General features: G+C 45.7%; 1 protein-coding gene across 1 annotated transcript in view; it reads right to left on the bottom strand.

Annotated features, from left to right (window-relative positions):
• slc7a5 (solute carrier family 7 member 5) overlaps window positions 1–13333 on the bottom strand; it is an 18269-nt gene extending 4936 nt beyond the window's left edge. Inside the window, exons 1-7 of the mRNA XM_079743017.1 lie at window positions 12575–13333; window positions 9103–9228; window positions 3804–3909; window positions 3521–3565; window positions 2439–2562; window positions 2049–2152; window positions 1340–1436 (exon numbers count right to left, since the gene is read on the bottom strand). Of these exons, the coding sequence (XP_079599143.1) occupies window positions 1340–1436; window positions 2049–2152; window positions 2439–2562; window positions 3521–3565; window positions 3804–3909; window positions 9103–9228; window positions 12575–13139 (1167 nt within the window). The 5' untranslated portion in view covers window positions 13140–13333. The remainder of the gene's footprint in view (window positions 1–1339; window positions 1437–2048; window positions 2153–2438; window positions 2563–3520; window positions 3566–3803; window positions 3910–9102; window positions 9229–12574) is intronic.
• Between the last annotated feature and the right edge of the window lie 4445 nt (window positions 13334–17778).

The raw sequence follows: 17778 nt of genomic DNA on the forward strand, positions 1-17778 counted from the left end.
AGAGGGGGAGGGAGGTAGGAGAACGAGAGAGAGGGGGAGAAAGGGAGGAGAGGGAGAGGGAGGGAGGGAGGAGAACGAGAGAGAGGGAGAGAGGGAGGAGAACGAGAGAGAGGGAGGAGGGAGGGAGGAGAAGGGGAGAGAGGGGGAGAAAGGGAGGAGAGAGAGGGGGAGAGAAGGAGGAGAACGAGAGAGAGGGAGGAGGGAGGGAGGAGAAGGGGAGAGAGGGGGAGAAAGGGAGGAGAGAGAGGGGGAGAGAAGGAGGAGAAGGAGAGAGAGGGGGAGTTATTCGCTGTGTGGTTGTGAGGGCAGAATGAGAAAACGCAGGAGTTTTTTCAAAACTTCACTTTTTCAGATTGTCTGCTATGTATGTGGCATTGACATGGTAGTTATCTGGGCTCCCACAGTCCCACTACGTTATAGCAGAGCTACTGAGGGTAGGCGGCACAGAGCACGGTCCGGAACCAGAAACATGAAAGGGGTTCGATTACACTTGTTGCGGAGAGGCTCTATGGATGATAGCCATTTGTGCGAGTGGATTAAGCTTCAAGAAGGGATTTCAAGTGTATTTCTACAGTGGCTAGTCTTCATGGTGTTGGGTTGAAACCCTTACAGACCTATTTGCTCAGAACGTATTTTAGCGTGTTATCAGGTAAATGTTACTAGTGTTGGCCGAGTTTGGCCGATTACGCTACCCTATTGGTCAGAAGAAATATGAATATATCATACGTTAGATTAGCAATCTAACGTCTGATCTGTGAGACTAGCATGGCAGTGAATCAGTGACTGCAGTGACTCTGGTGCTGCAGTGACTCTGGTGCTGCAGTGACTCTAGTGCTGCAGTGACTGGTGCTGCAGTGACTCTGGTGCTGCAGTGACTCTAGTGCTGCAGTGACTCTGGTGCTGCAGTGACTCTAGTGCTGCAGTGACTCTAGTGCTGCTGCAGTGACTCCAGTGTTGCAGTGACTAGTGCTGCATTGACTCTAGTGCTGCAGTGACTCTAGTGCTGCTGCAGTGACTCCAGTGTTGCAGTGACTCTAGTGCTGCAGTGACTAGTGCTGCAGTGACTCCGGTGCTGCAGTGACTCTAGTGCTGCAGTGACTCCAGTGTTGCAGTGACCAGTGCTGCAGTGACTAGTGCTGCAGTGACTCCGGTGCTGCAGTGACTCTAGTGCTGCAGTGACTCTAGTGCTGCAGTGACTGGTGCTGCAGTGACTCCAGTGCTGCAGTGACTCTAGTGCTGCAGTGACTCTAGTGCTGCAGTGACTCCGGTGCTGCAGTGACTCTAGTGCTGCAGTGACTCCAGTGCTGCAGTGCATAGTGTGGGGGAGGGGGGGGCGTACGGTGAAGATGAGGGAGGGAAGAGGTGTCAGCAGGGTGGGGTGGATCATGGACAGCAGGCTGGGCAGGTGGCCTTCCCTGGAACCAACGAAGAACAACCTGCGAAAGAGGGAACACAGACGTTAACATGTTTAAGTACGAGCATCATACTCCGCAGCTAAGCCTGTGTACGGGTAGCCTGGCTCCGCCCGCCTAAGTACTTCCGCTCAATTTTGATTTCCCTTCAGTACTAGGTCCGGGTCTGTGGTATGTTAGTGGGTGTTCTCCGTCCAAATTGTGTGCGTCCAATCAGCGAACAGAGGGAGTGGCTGAGAACAATGACGTTAAAGTCAGCTCTCGTTGACGGACATCGTCGCGCACGGTATTTGGTTTGTTTACAGCCTGGGCGCAACGGGATTCCCGGCCAAACGTTAGCGAGTGGCTATGGCAGATCCAGAGTGGCATCGGGCCGATCCAATAGTTTTAAACTTCAACAGACTCCCGCCTTCAAGTGAGTTAACGTTTGTCAATGGAGTAGGTCCAGACTCTCTGTGCAAATGAAATGAAGTACGAGAGTCTGGTAGGACCAGGCTAGTGTACGGGTATGTTATCTGTAAATGAGTTTGATGTAGTGAAAGGTGTACTGTGCGTGCGTGCGTGCATGTAAACGAGTTTGATGTAGTGAAAGGAGTACTGTGCGTGCGTGTGTGCGTGCGTGCGTGTTTTTCTAACCTGGAAGAGGTGAACAAAGAGCCATTGACTGATCCGAAGCAGGACAGGCCAACGAACACCGGGATGATCCATGCCATCGGACCCAAGTGGAAGTTTCCAAAGTCCTTTTCATTAGGACAGGAGACAGAACCAATCAGAGAGCAGAACAATAAAGAACACTGATCTGTTCATTAGGACAGGAGACAGAGCCAATCAGAGAGTGGAAAAATAAAGAACACTGATCTGTTCATTAGGACAGGAGACAGAGCCAATCAGAGAGCAGAACAATAAAGAACACTGATCTGTTCATTAAGACAGGAGAACAGACCAGAGAGCAAAACAATAAAGAATACTGCACCATACAAATAGATATGCTATATTTTTGAGTTTGGGTGCATGGTGCACACTCACCACTGCCACAGCCTCCGAAACTAGCATCTGATCAGGGGTGAGGGTGGTGAAGTAGGCCAGGTTGGTGAGGACGTACACCACCGTGACGATGGGTAGAGAGATGATGATGGCAAGAGGGAGATTCCTGAGTGAGTGAGTGAGAGAGAGAGGAGAGAACAGTTAATTACGCAGAATAATTTGTAGTTTATAACAAGAGAGAAAGGGATTTTCCCAGAGTTTAAGCTGTCTGCAGATTGCAGAGCTGGTTTTCTTGGAGGTTGGTGGTGTGCTGAAGCCTAAGGTTTGATGATACAGGGCTATCTGGCAAGGTTAAAGGAGCAGCAGGCAATTTCCTGTACAATCATTAATTCAAAATGATCTAATTAGTCACAAACTTCCAGCAGCCATCTGTAAATCCAATGTTCGGCCCAAAACCCGCAATACTATGAAAACCACTTAAATTCTGTCATGAAGTGTTCAACCCCCGGCCCAAATATTCGGCTAGTTTAGTAGCTACCAATCAGTAAATTCAAGTCACGTTCCTGATGGCCTTCTCTACCGAAATGCGCTGATCTACACATGCACGATTGGACGTCCTTTCATTTGAAGTCTGGGGGATGATTTATCCTTTTTTCTGTGTTTTCTAATTCTTGTGAGCTAGTTCAATCTGCTCTAAATCTTGCTTACTACTCCTTTAATGAGCGTTTTTGTCTGTTCACCATCGGAACAACCCATCCTAAGCATAGTGACTTAGGAGCAGTATAACAGGATAAACAGTAGTACTTTCGTTATTTAATTACAAATTTGTGAACCTAATTGCACACATAAAACCGATATGCCTCCAGGTTTTTGAGCACTTTCATTTGATCTTTCTGTGTCTATTACTCGATAGTGAGTAAATCTTTAATATTGTGTATTAATCGTTATTTTTTTAATTGTCCTTGCTGTCACTTGACTGCAAAGCACCTGTTCCATGTGTATTAACTATATGTCAATTCATTGAGGAGGATTAAGTTGGAGGTAAGTAGCGAAGCCTTTCCGTGTTTGGATAGTGGAGCATATAAACTTTTATTTGGATTGTATCTTTTTATTTGATTGCTTACCTGTAAGGGTCGATCATCTCCTCTGTAACAAAGTTTAGGTAGTTCCTGAAATCAGAAGACATCTTTGTTCAACACCACACTCATAAAACACGCTTTTATTTTGAATTACTTAAATGCTTTTGTAACTGAGAAGTAAACAATAAAAACAATAACCACCGGTACAGAATTTAGAGCAGAGCAGAAAAGCAATAACAGAAACCAAATATTATCGAAGGCATCGGTCAAAATGCGAGCGGGAGGCTTGATGCAACGTACGTTTCTGAAGGTGATTATGTTCTCTTACCAGCCACCGTATGCAAACAGTCCGCTGTACAGAGCAAGGCCGATGTTGCCAAAGTCATAGTTGGAGCCCTCAAAAGAGTTTTCTGGAAGCAGGCCGACTGTATCTCCTGGTAGACAGACAAGACGATTGGACGGTTTAATTATCCTCAAGAAATAAGTCGGAGGCCGCTGTCTAAACACACCCTGTGGATTTCAGTGTGTGCGCGTGTGTGCGCGTATATCCAACTCAATGGTTTGGTTGCCATGGTTATCCAGTGGGATTGGTGCGGTTTACAGTGATTTAGACGATTACAGAGCAAACCGTTACAAAATGCACACAAGACAGCAAACCTGGGGGAGCTGGAGGCCGATCAGGGGTTGACCCCCGGGTGAAACAAGGAGGCCTAGGTCTCTAAACCGGGGCGTGTCCTGTGCATGGGTGGGTCATGATCTGGGGCAGAAGAGATTTGGCTACATTCCTAGCCCTTCCCCATGACACACATACACAGACAGATACACACACACACACAGAAAAACACACACACACATTCTCAGACACAGGGTCGGTTGTTAAACCAACAGCGTATGGCTGTGTTGGTACAGCAATGGGGGGGGGTCCCATATTAGCCGTAAGCTCTTTGGTAGCGTGATTAGACCTGCCCCCCCTTCCTCCTACCACCACACTCACCAGCACAACCCCCCACAAGTACCCCCTACTCACCCACAGATGAGAGAGGGGGGGGGTGACCTTGTGTCTATTCTTCTGATTGTTAAAACCTGCAGGAAGCTAATTGCTGCTCATGTGAGCGTCATTCTACCCACACCGCACCAACCCTCTCACTGGGCTTAAAAGGGCAATCATGTGTGTGTATGCACCCTCCTCCCTTCCAAACACACACCTCTCCGACCAAAACATCGCCGGCCCCTCCCTCCGCCTCGCCCCCACCCAATCAACTGCCACTTCTCAAAAGCATCATCATCTCACATCTCCCTCTCTGAACTCTTAATTCCTTCAATTTAAAAACTTCTGTGTTACACGGCATGCACTGCCTCTGTTGTTGAATCCAAACAGTGCAGTACCGTTGATAACTTGCTTTGATCGGCTAAATAATAAATTAACAAAATAACTCTCAACAATGATTGATTATTTAAAGCGCGTAAGTGGAAGAAAGTGCTTTCTTTATGACATAATTGAATATGAAGTGTGTGCGCAGTGCGCACGTGTGTGTTTGTGTTGCAACAATGATTGTTCTGAATTTGGATAATTCCATATGATCTAGGCTCTATTAAAAGACCGAAAGCATTAATTACATGCACTTCCACCTGACTTAACCAGGACAAGGCATAACTCATGTTTTCTATTGAAAAAACCCAAAACGTGCTAACAACCAGACTTCCCTAATTCCTGGATTGAACTTAAGTTTTCGTCACATCTACACGCGCGGAAATGAAAACATTGGATTTGTGTAGGACAACATTGGAGCTGTGTTCAGTACCATTACAGGCTTTCATTGGATTAGGACAGGCACATCGCATGGAAGACGCCCCACTGTCTGAACTGCTGCCAAGAACTTGAACTTGTGGAATGAACGTCGGCAGACGACTATAACCGAATAGTAGAACATTTATAATAATCGAATGCTGAAATGAATATACCAATGTGTCTTCTATTTTTTAGAAATGTGTTGGCTAACCTAAGTGAATCTCGCCATGACTTATCCACATGTGCAAACGAAGTAACACCTGATGAAAAATAACGTTTTGATGCACGTTGAAAACTGCCACGATGCGAATATGAGGCGTATTCCTATAATTATCACCCCAGCGAAATGACAGAGGGAATATCCCATGTATATAAAGGTGATTAAAGCGGTAGTGCATTCTTTAATACATGCATGTTTTGGAGCCCTTTGTTTTTTAAGGTTGTTTCCTGGTTCAAAAACTAAAATAAGCGAGATGAATGATCGATACCACAAATAGAGATGATTATCATCTCCGCCTTGTCCTACAACTTGTACAGTGGCCATGGTGACTATGGCAAAGACACCCAGATGTGATTGGTGAAATGGATTTATCTGAATAAAATTGGTGTCGCCTTTATGCGAAAGGCGACACCAATTTTGTGTACAGTCCGATTCAACTCAATGATCTGTTATCTTATTGTTGTGGGAAAAAAGATCCCAACCGACAATTGTGTTCAACGTAAAAGGATCTTCAACGCTGCTAATTATACTAGCGCCGTCGAGAAAATTGTTTAGTGGTAGGAGTGAAATTCGAATGGGAATACATAGCAGAAGATTGAAAGTTCTAATACACGCGGCCTGCATGTGGTTTACTGGTCCGCACATAGAAACAACTCAGAGATGATTTTACAGGCAGGGGCAAGGGACCCCACACAGAAAGGTCTGACTGGGAGAGATATAACAGAAAACACTGAGGTGGGTGACTGAATATGTGTGCATGGGTGAGGGGGGGGGTTAAGGCTGTACAAAGTAGTAAGCCTACAGACAAATATGAAGGAGGGGGGGGGATATCTCGTGGTGCTTAAGAGCTTACAGAAGCGCCCTTATCCAGCACTGAACTTGGACTGAAAATAACAATAAACACAGACACACACACACACGTAGAGCAAATTCATCAGTGTGAGAGTATTGCAGATAACAAAGTCCTGAACAGGTAAACGCAAGGGAATATTTTAGAATATGGTCTTTTAAAAATGCGATTTTACACTAATTAAATCATACTTCTGAAAATGATATTCCACATCTGTCAAGTCTGTTCAGCTAGATGTCACAAAATTCAAAAAAATGCACCTTGAATAGTTATATTGGAAATGTTGCATATGGTGGTTTGTCTCTGGCAGTCATCAGAACAAGACACAGAACTCACAGGCAGCGCACCCCTCGCTCAGTGGCGGAAATGTTCTTGTCACTCTTCAGACTTCCGTGTTTGGGATTCAACAGAAACATTCCAAGTCCAGATGGCAGGAATTCAAAAGATAAAATTCCCCTTCTCCCTGCTGTAAGCCGCTGTGTTGAACACTTAAGGTAGAGCTATGGCTGGACGTTGATGCAACGCACTGACCAAGCAGTACTGTACCTGTCTGGGTTCTGCGTCGGGTTTATGTTAGCGGACCAATCACAGCCCTTGCTGCTGCGTCGCCTCGACGCAAGGTTACAATTTTTGGGAGGCGCACGTCAGGCCCTTGTGGTGGACGCAAGGAGGTTCCGAAGGACGTAAGGGGTCCGTAAACCCCCTTGCGTTGCGTAAAAAGGAGCTTGTTCGCATACCAAAGAAGCTGTTTTGATAATGGTATCGGATTAGATAAAAGCATTGGCCCATTAAGATAAACAGTCGCCGATTTCATATATACGTCCTCAGCGGAGCCTTGCGTCGAGGCAATGCAACAGCAAGGGCACTTGCTCACTAAAAAAAACCTGACTCAGAACCAAAACAGGTAAAGGACTGCGTTGAAGCGTCTGCGTGGTCGTTATGTCGCATCAACGCGGAACCATAACGGAGCCTTCCGACCACCACAGAGGCGGTCTGGGGTCTGGGGCATACAGCCAGATTCTCTCAGCAGTGTTTACGCAAATGTATCCGGAGCTCAGTATAGGTGTTTATGTGTATAGAGAGGGGAAGTGAGACCTGATCACAAGCTCCCCGCTGGTTACACGCGTGGAACCGCATTCTATTGCCAGGTGTGAACCAACATACTCACAGCTGTCCCTTGCTGATTAGAGGCTCGGTGAAACTAGGACACAAGTTGCAGTTTCTGTGCGAGGTGTCTAACACCAGGCAAGGAAGTGAAGTAAGGAAGTGAAGTACGTCTGTCATTTCACCCGGGTGCTATTCTCGGTCCTAACTCCATGCCAGTTGGTGGCAGTACTGCACCATAACATTGTATGCCAAATCCATTAATACGGCCAATCTGCTCGCACAACCTCTTCTCAAAACATGCATCCATTCTGTATCTGGAGCTTGCACAAGAGGAGCACTTGCTTTGGTCACAGTCCATACAGCCACAACACTTTAATGGTCCTATGTAAAAAAAGACTGAATACGGCTTAAGGCAGCAGAACAGTATTCTCCTAACCTCCTTCAATATTTTATATAAAGATGCTTACATCATATTATCTCTCTTTGAGACATTACTTGTGGTCCATTGCTGATTTTCTTTCAGACAACCGGTGCCGTGTGCGAACTACAGTAGTGTACTGTGTTTCTCTGTAGACTTGTACTACGCAAATGCTCCCAAAGAATGGTGTGACCCTAATGAGCACTGGGCTGCCCTCCAGCAGGCAGCAACAGGTAATCCACTTCAACACGGCCCACAACACAGCCTATTCTCTGGCGGAATTAAGGACGGTTACCAAACAAGCCTGGCACCAGATTTGGTTACGGGAGGCGTACCTTCCCCTGGCAAGAATAGGGTAAAGAGCTTTGCACATTTGCACACAAATGACAAGATGGTGACAATGACGGTGTGATTGTAACTATACACGACAGGAGATCACCTTTTGATGTGGTCCGAGTTTCATTTTCAAGAAAAACCTGTATAGCTCACAGGCTGAGGGGATGATGGTCCTGTGGATCAAACCACAGAGCACTACACCAGCCACTCGCCAACATCTGGAGTAGCTGAATGATGGTTGGTTGGACAAAACCATTCCTGTTGGTCAGTGTACTCGAGCCACATACAAATACAATGGGTGCACATTTGGGCCAATTGGTCATTACAGTGTTTCACTTCTTAGGATTAGTTGGGATGGCTTGGTGTGTGAGCCGTCTCAGGGGACTGCAGAGACACTACGCTGAAAAGCCCATAGAGTGTGTCCAAACATCTTGGGCGATTCGGTTTGCCAAGGAATTTACTCTGTATTGATTTAAATTCTTCTTCTTCTTCTCTTCATTTCCAGCCTTCTAGGCCCGTGGAAGTGCATTGCTATTAGGATTAGATGAGATTACTTGACGTGGGAGCCGTTTCAGGGGAAATTCGTAGACACTAGGCTGGCTTGCCAGGTGCCGTTGGGTGTCCATTTATTTTAAACCACTTTGTTTCATCTTGTGTCTTGTTGTGCCTAAAGTCCAATGCGCCGTGCCGTGTCGAGAGAGACGCGAATATATCCACGTTTCCGCGCCAAGATACACTTTTTGAGGTCGGGGGAAATGTAGAGCCCTGCTACATCGGCGATTAGGTTTTCCCCAGATGTAACAAGTGTATTCTGTATGTATATATGTATATATCATTTGGCTCGTGCTACAAATGAGCCAATGGGTTGCAATGTGTGCTTTGGGCTCTGGATATATAACTGACTTACCTTTCCCAATCTGCACAAAGCCAATGATGATGATCATGCCCAGGGCCAGAAGCTTGGCGGCGGCGAAGAAGTCCTGCACCCGCGTGGCGGCCTTCACACTGTAGCAGTTCACAAAGGTCAGGATCACTGAGCACATGGGGAGAGAGAGACAGAGGTTAATGTAGAGAGAGAGAGAGGGAGACAGAGAGGGAGAGAGAGAGAGAGGGAGAGAGAGAGAGAGAGACAGAGAGGGAGAGAGAGACAGAGGTTAATGTAGAGAGAGAGAGAGGGAGACAGAGAGGGAGAGAGAGAGAGAGGGAGAGAGAGAGAGAGAGACAGAGAGGGAGAGAGAGAGGGAGAGAGAGAGAGAGAAAGAGAGAGAGAGAGAGGGAGACAGAGAGGGAGAGAGGGAGAGAGAGAGAGAGGGAGAGAGAGACAGAGAGGGAGAGAGAGAGAGGGAGAGAGAAAGAGAGAGAGAGAGAGGGAGACAGAGAGAGAGAGAGAGAGAGAGAGAGAGAGAGAGAGAGAGAGGGTTTAATATCTATTTTATTTTAACAAATGGAAGCAACAACCTCTCTTTAAGAAGGTTGGTAAACCAGTTGATTAGGTCTGATTTAAACTCTGAACCAAATCTAATTGCTCTTAGTTAATAGCCAGCTCTATTCAGGACCTTCAAACTCGTGAATCCTTCGGGTACCCCTCTACTCTAAATGAGTTGATTAAAAAGCTGGACTAATTAATAACCCTTGTTGGGATGGGGGGGGGGACTGGAGCCAGCGGGCTGGATGTGGTCAATAGTGTCCGGGACTGTGTGTCTTCCTGGTAACGCCAGTAAACATTCACATTCCTATGTGTCTCTAGATGATGGGGAGAATGTCTTTACAAATTTAATCGACTTGTGTTGTTCACACATTCACTGGTTCGCCTCTCTTTAAACCTTACAGAGAGATTCACACGCATTCACAAATATTATAAGCACACTTTAAAAAGACTTTCAACAATATTCTGTTCATATTTTGCTTACATCGTGTTGCTTTATGTCATGAAAGCATTTTCCTCACCGGGTCACATTCCCTGCATGTGCCGCTATGCAAATTTAATACCTGATTCCGTTTCTAAAAGGAACAGCTACAAATTATATCAGGCCCTGCTTATGAACGGCCTCATCCTTGACAGTTTTCAGCTATCAACAGACCAAAGAGGACTCGCTTTTGCTTCGAACCGCTTCCTTTGTCAACACTTCCAATGGTTCTATATTTTTATGGAGATGTATTGTTTTAAATATCTTAGACAACTTAGGCACTGACAAAATTAAATAAACTGTTTGTGTCTTCTAAGTTGAAAGAAGGCTTCCCAAAAAATGAAAGATCTTGATTTTAGTACAAGGCAGCATTTTCACATAAAATACATAAATGGACCAAAACTTTATATTTAAAGATGTCAGATGAGTTTGTTGATGATGCTCACAATCTCAGTTTTGTTTGTTTGTGTATTTTTGTGTGTGTGTGTGTGTGTGTGTGTGTGTGTGTGTGTGTGTGTGTGTGTGTGTGTGTGTGTGTGTGTGTGTTTGGAATGAAAGACAATCCCATAGAAAACGGTTGGGATGGGACTTCACAGAAATGGGGAAATTCCTCACAGCCATCGCCCTCCCTCTTTCTTTCTTTGCACACACACACACACACACACACACACACACACACACACACTTCGGTGTTTGAGCTGGCCCCATGAGCGAGGCCCCCTCTATTAAAAGTGATTAACAAAGCAGCGGCTCCTACAAAGTTCCTAAATCAGGCTGGGGGCCACAAGAGAAAGTTCTCAATACAATGGGACTCAGTGTTAACGAGAAACACGCACGCACACATGCACGCACGCACGCACGCAAAAACCAGGGAGTACATTAGACTATTGGCCAGGACCAACGCGGCACAGAACAAGATCACTTTTTCTTATCACAATTTCTGACCAGGTCTTTGCTGTTATCATCTTGATTTGTGTGGACATAATAAACATCTATGAGTATCAACACATGCTCGTCAATAGTCATACATGGTCCAAGGCACACAAACAGAAAGACACTCACACCAAGATCCCTGGAACCAGCCTATTAGGACCATTTACCATGCACACAATGGGTTTATGGTCCATAAAAGACCAGTTATTACTACTGGGAGAAGAGTGTGTGCAACATGGCTGTTATTCACATTGGGTGGGGGTCCCTCATGTGCAGTCATGTGTTGCCCATTCCTACAGGTCACTGTGGGGATGGGGCACTAGCACTGGACAGAGATCGACACACATAACCTTCACACAGACAACCATTTTGCTTCCTTACCGTTGCCATATAGGCTACATGCCACTATGCGTAATAAAAACACTAATATGTAGGAGTCGAACATAAACATTAAAAAAAACCAAGAGGCTAACCCCCTCAGAGACTAATTAGAATACAAGGCTAGCAAGATTTAGAACCTGCTAATCCAGGGTTAATCTCACACAAACACACACACACGCACAAACACACACACACACACACACACGGAAATCCGTAAACAGAACTCGTAGCTTTATCAGTGTACCTCTCAAAATGCCTACAGAGTAAATGATCTTGAAGCAACGACGCAGGTGGTTTATAGAAACTGTGTGCACTATTTCTTTGGACCCATCGAGATTAAACTGATTTACGAACGACACTTGCGTTCACCCACACCGGGTGAACGCCGAGACGTGGACCAGCCCGAACAACACCTCAAAGTCCTTCTAATGTACATCAGGAAACATTACACATTTGAGCAGCAGGGATTCGTCGTACTACGACTACTAACAAAAAGTAAATAAAACGTAAGACACGATTTCTTGGACGTAGCACGTGGGTTACGTTGACGCATCCTTAGGATGATGAAATAACCTGCCATGTTTCTTGTCCAATAAACCATGTGCTCTTGGCCGGGCATGCTATGATGACATCCATATGAGGGCGTTATGAGTCACTTTGGGACTTATTTTTTAATTATTCATCCCTCGTTAGAAAAGCCACGACGTATGCTAGTATAGGAGGAGGGCGAAGGATTGGCGACTCGAAGATCGGTCCGGTGGGGGTCCCAAGTTCAGCGTAGCGTAGTGCGCCCATCCTGAGACCATAGACCCCAAATAGCCTTCTACAAGTGCTGGACCACTGGCCAATTATAATAATAATCATCATATTGATAACAATATGAATAATATATATGATTATTCTTATTCTTATTATTATTATCATTATTATATTTATTATTATTATTATTATTATTATTATTATTATTATTATTATTATTATTACCGTACAATAAAAAATAATAGGCATTTTGTTATTATGATCCACTCAATATATTCGGTCTACCCATCGGCCATGTACCCGCCGGGGCAACTCCCATCACAACTGCATCGCACACGTTTTACATTCTCCCGTTTCGACACGCTGTACCAAGTGCAGCTCCCGAGCAGCACTACTTACAAATGCACAGACAGGCCACCAACTTGGCCCCGTTCTCCGGTACCGGGCAGTCGGGGAATATGGGCTTGAGCAGGTAGGTGGCGAACACGTAAGCCACGATGTACTGCGAGGAAGGGCGAATGATGAGCAACTCGATCCAGAGTTTGAGGAACGCCAGCAGCGAGCCGTACACCTCGAGGATGTACGCGTAGTCCCCGCCGGACTTGGTGATGGTGGTCCCAAGTTCGGCGTAGCACAGTGCCCCCACGGTGGAGAAAACCCCGCACACTGTCCACACCACGAGCGACAGGCCGACGGAGCCGGCTTCCCTGACCACGCCGGTCGGGGTGACAAAGATGCCCGAGCCAATGATGGTGCCCACGATGATGGCGATGCCGTTGACCAGAGTGATGGTCCTTTTCAGCACCACACCGTCTTTCCCTTCTTCCTCGATGGTGTCCCCTCCGCCGGGGCTCGGCTCTCCGTTCTCTTTGCCGGCGCCCGGGGAGAGCATCCTCTCCGTGGCTTGTTTGTCCTCCTCTCTGTCAGCCGAGGAGCTCGAATTTCGTTTCTTTAAACTTGACATTGCTACGGTTGTCCTTCCGTTTGGTGTTTTCTATACGAAGGAACACGCTTCCCGCCTAGATGTGGTCTCGCGTTCCCTGCTCGGCTCCACTTCGCGCGACTCTCTGATTAGGATGCCGCCTCTGTTGAAACCCAGACAAGAGGGGCGCGTGCTCCGTCAATGGTCTACAACCAGTTCATCCTATCGGAGCTCTACCCTGGCTACTTGCATTGGGACATTTACTAGACCGTGACGCGTCTCTCCAAGCAGCCTGTTAAAACGCTTCGTCGCAATATCCCTTTGGTTAATGTGTTGGTCGGCTCCCCCAAGCGGTGGCCGCTGTTACTGCATCGCCTGAGGGGTGCAGTAAGGCGGGATGGGGGTCGGAGTTTCAGCAGTCTAGACAGGAGAGGACTAGCTGGAGCTTGGGCAAATCCAGGGTCTCCTAGGGAGAAAGATATGCTTAATATGTCGGTAAGGTCGGTGGGCATTATGTGACTACGAACTCGTAGCATGCATTACAACCATGAGGGGGGTTGTAGAGGGGTTGAACATATATTGTCTCTGTTCGTAGTAAGGGCTGGAGGTTATACATGATTTTATTTGTTGGAATGAAGCCCACTTTTCGTACTTTAAGGATTTTTACCCTTACATTCCATTCATGTATATTTTAGAGAACCGGTTGAGTGCAATAGTGTCCTAGGCTAACAACCAAAGGCTTAACCGGGCAATATTGTGGAGACAAGAGATAACTTGTCTCCTTTCTCTCTCTCTCTCTCTCTCTCTCTCTCTCTCTCTCTCTCTCTCTCTCTCTCTCTCTCTCTCTCTCTCTCTCTCTCTCTCTCTCTATCTATCTATCTCCCTTTCTTTCTATATACAAAGACTGACAAACTAATTTCCTGTGCTGAGACAGGTTGGCTTTGGTCTTGGTCCTAAGACCCACCCCGGAGGTGGTGCTCTGATGGATCCTTAGGCTGGATCTGTCTGACCCTATGCCCCTGTGAATCACAGTCCCCACAGCTCCAAAACATCCCATTCCTGCTGTACCTGTGCTGGATCCAGAGTCTATGCTTCTAACTCTGTTGTAAGGGCCCTTTAGACCGGCCCCTTACTGAGAGCAAGCCTTAGAAACTCTGGAGAATCGGCGACATAAGAACAGGAACATGATAACATTGGTGTGTTTAAAGAAAGGATTTGCTTGGTGTAATTATTAACCCGTTATGTTAATAATTACAGTATATTTGATAAAAGCTGTGGTAGATAAGATTTGAGAGCTGCTTTTCTCCGCTTTTGCGAGGTGTTGTCTTTTAGGCACCTGTGATTGACTTGGATTTTCTTTTTGACCATTTTGTGTATTTTTTTAAAGCGAAATTTCAAAGTTCTGTTACAACGTTTTTTGGGGAGAGACATGCTGAATAAATACAACATGTTTTCAACCTCAAAAATAATCGTTTGAATAATCGTGGTTTCAATATTGACCAAAATAATCGTGATTATGATTTTTCCCATAATCGAGCAGCCCAGAGGCAAAGCCGTCAACTCAAACCAGAAACACACATTTCACTCACTAATAGCATACAAATGTCTGTGCCATTTCTGATGAATAACACTCAAATAACAGCTCTTAAATCGTCCTCACAGATTTTTTATTTGTAGCTCCCATTGACCCTTTACAAAGCCTCTGCACAGCAGCAGCTGACCGTTCCGGCCCAAATCCTCCCATGCCCACAGACAGATTCCAAAACAAAGTGCTCGGATGACCTTGATTCCCACAACAACATGCATGGAACTTCTCCTGTCTGAGAACCTGAGGGCACCACAGGATGTCTGGCTCTGAACGTACCTCATATCATAACGGGACGATTACTGAGCCGAGATCTGTATTCACTTCTTCCTATATCTTCATAAATCCTTGACCGCAACATTTACACTAATGTTATTGATTCAGTCCACTTGTGATGTCCGATGGATTGTTTTTATACCGTTTATATGATTATAAACTTGCATACAACCCAAATGCCGTGCTTTTTTGGGTTGTATGCTTCTGTCTGCGTCTGTGTTATTTTCTAAGGGCCCATGGACTCCTGATCAGACCACACACGCACACACACACGCACACACACACACACACACACACACACACAATCAAATTAATGTGATTTCAACATTTCGTGTGGGTTTATTAAGGAAGAGAAAATCCGTGAATTGCTTTTTTTTTTCCCACAAAAGACTCAGTAAGCTGTGGTGTCCTGCCTACAGACACCATCAAGGAGATCTCGTGATGGAATATAAATGAAAAAAAGATAACAGGTCACATGCTGGCACAAGGAGGCATCCATACTCTCTCCAGAGCCTAGAGCCTAGAACAGCTGGATTCAATTGAGTTTTGATGGATGAGGAAAGAGAGAGAACGAGAGAGAGAGAGAGAGAGAATGAGAGAGAGAGAGAGAGAGAGAGAGAAAGAGAGAGAGCGAGAGAGAAAGAGAGAGAGAGAATGAGACAGAGAGAGAGGCGCCTCCTATTGTATGTTGCTATTGCTATCCTTGGCCTTTTGATTTAAAATGGCCCCCCTCCATTCTTTGTCAGCTACTTTTTTGTGCATGTGTGTGTGCGTGTGTGTGTGTGTGAGTGTGTGTTTGTGTGTTTGATTGTGCTGCAGTCCTTACTGATCCATTGTGCCGACTCTTGACGAAACATTTTGGACAAATAAGCAAGTAACTCAAATTGAAGGTGATGTAGGATTCAAGGGCTACAATTTGAGTGTAATCTGTTAGAAATGGCTTTGTCGTCCGTCAGCAGTTTGTGAGTGAAGTGCTTTGTGAGACTAAGTTCTGGTTGACTGTGCACATGCCTCTGTACGAGAGGATGTTTTAAGAACGCTCCTGGCTCATTTCTGACATTATTTCTGTTTTTTTACCCAGTTTCTCTGATTTCTCTGGTTCAGGGAATCCATGTTGCCTGTCGAACACATTCATTTTCTGGTTTGTTTATTTTCAAGATATTGCTATTTTCGGCTCTCTCTTTCTCTTTACAACTTTTGAATTTTACCTGCAGCAGCATTGAGATTAGCTGGAATGGATAAGGCCGTATCAACAGTTGGGGCCTACTAGAAAGTATAACGCAAGTTTATATCCTCAAGCTTCATATAAATAAATGAAGAAGAAACATAGTAATGATTTAAGTGGCTTGTGGAATGGAAATGTAATGTATGTAATGTAATGTAATGATAACTACATAGTAGTTATCCTTTAAAAAGTATTGCTTCAGACTCAAAAAAGTCTGTGTGTAAAGTACTTGCTACGAGAATGGGCCAAAATAATGTGAACTATTGTCTCGTGTTCTGAGAAGATCGCCACAGGGATATTTACTTATATCCTAACAGCCCCTTTTTAACTAAGACAACAATGGTGACAATATTCAATAGGCATAGACAGACAGTGAATGACTAGCGTCTATACATCAAATGTTTACGTGGCTAACTGTAAAGTAACCTGCCAACTCGTTAGTGTAGTGAAGCCTGTGAACACGCCTCTCATCCCAGGCATCCCAAGTCTGTTGTCTTTATTTAAGAACACAACATTTAAATCAGTAAACGATAGGGTGACGTTTTTGGATGAACCGCAGATGCTAACATCTTTGTCAAATCACCGAATTGTCTTGTTATCATGTGCTAGTTCATGTGCAGCAAGCCGGAGGTTTACTGCACATGACTCAAAATATCGCCATCAAAAGCTGGTTCTGTAGTGTAGGATCCCACATCTAATACAGAACACAGTTCGTGAGTTGGAGCTGCCTGTTGTAACACCGGCAGCAGGATGGCTTATGCTCACTTGATTGAGAGTAGAAACTGAAATCCGACTGCAATTTTTGATTCCCAGACAGAAATTCGGGACGATCCATATCAAACACGCAAACACACATGCAAGGACGCACGCGCGCGCGCACACACACACACACACACACACACACACACACACACACACACACACACACACAGTTCAAAGCGTAGCCGACTCCAGTCGGTCTATCCGGAACCAATACAATCGGGGGAAGCCCTGTGAAGACCAAGCTGTGGCTCCCTCTGGGGCCCGGAGCCCGGGGCCTCTGTCCCCTGAAGCCAAGGACAACAAACACCGCCAGAGGTCCACCTTTCCCCCCTCCCTTTCCCATCGACCATCTCTTTGGTGTGAGCCAGGAGAGCTGATTCAAAGCAGGCCTTCTGCACAGTGTACACAGCAGCAGGTAAACACCCCACCCACTGGACCCCAAAACATCCCCTTTGTGTGCACAGGGCTTCAAAGGTGTCAGGGGGACGTGCACCTGGGCAGGAAGAGACGCTGGAAAGACGGTCAGATATGGAAGTCTGCAGGGAATAGAGATGATTGAGCTGGGCTTTGGCTTTTAGACAAATGTCTTCTTCCCGACCATGTTGGTAATTTTGTCACTTGACTGGATGACTTGGTGCAGCAAAAGGACAATAATGTATGAAGTATTATTTAGAAGGATGGGCTCTGACCATCAATGTGAGTGAGTGTGAGAATGAAAGTGAGAGGGGATGAGAGAGAGAGAATGTTCTTCTGCAGCAAACAATATTGTGCTAGCCTTGGGTCAGAAAAGTATTGGGTTGAGTGTCTAGTTTTCCACGAAAGCAGATCAGGTG

This window comes from Pollachius pollachius (assembly GCF_949987615.1).
Source record: "Pollachius pollachius genome assembly, chromosome: 9".
Lineage (NCBI taxonomy): Eukaryota > Metazoa > Chordata > Actinopteri > Gadiformes > Gadidae > Pollachius > Pollachius pollachius.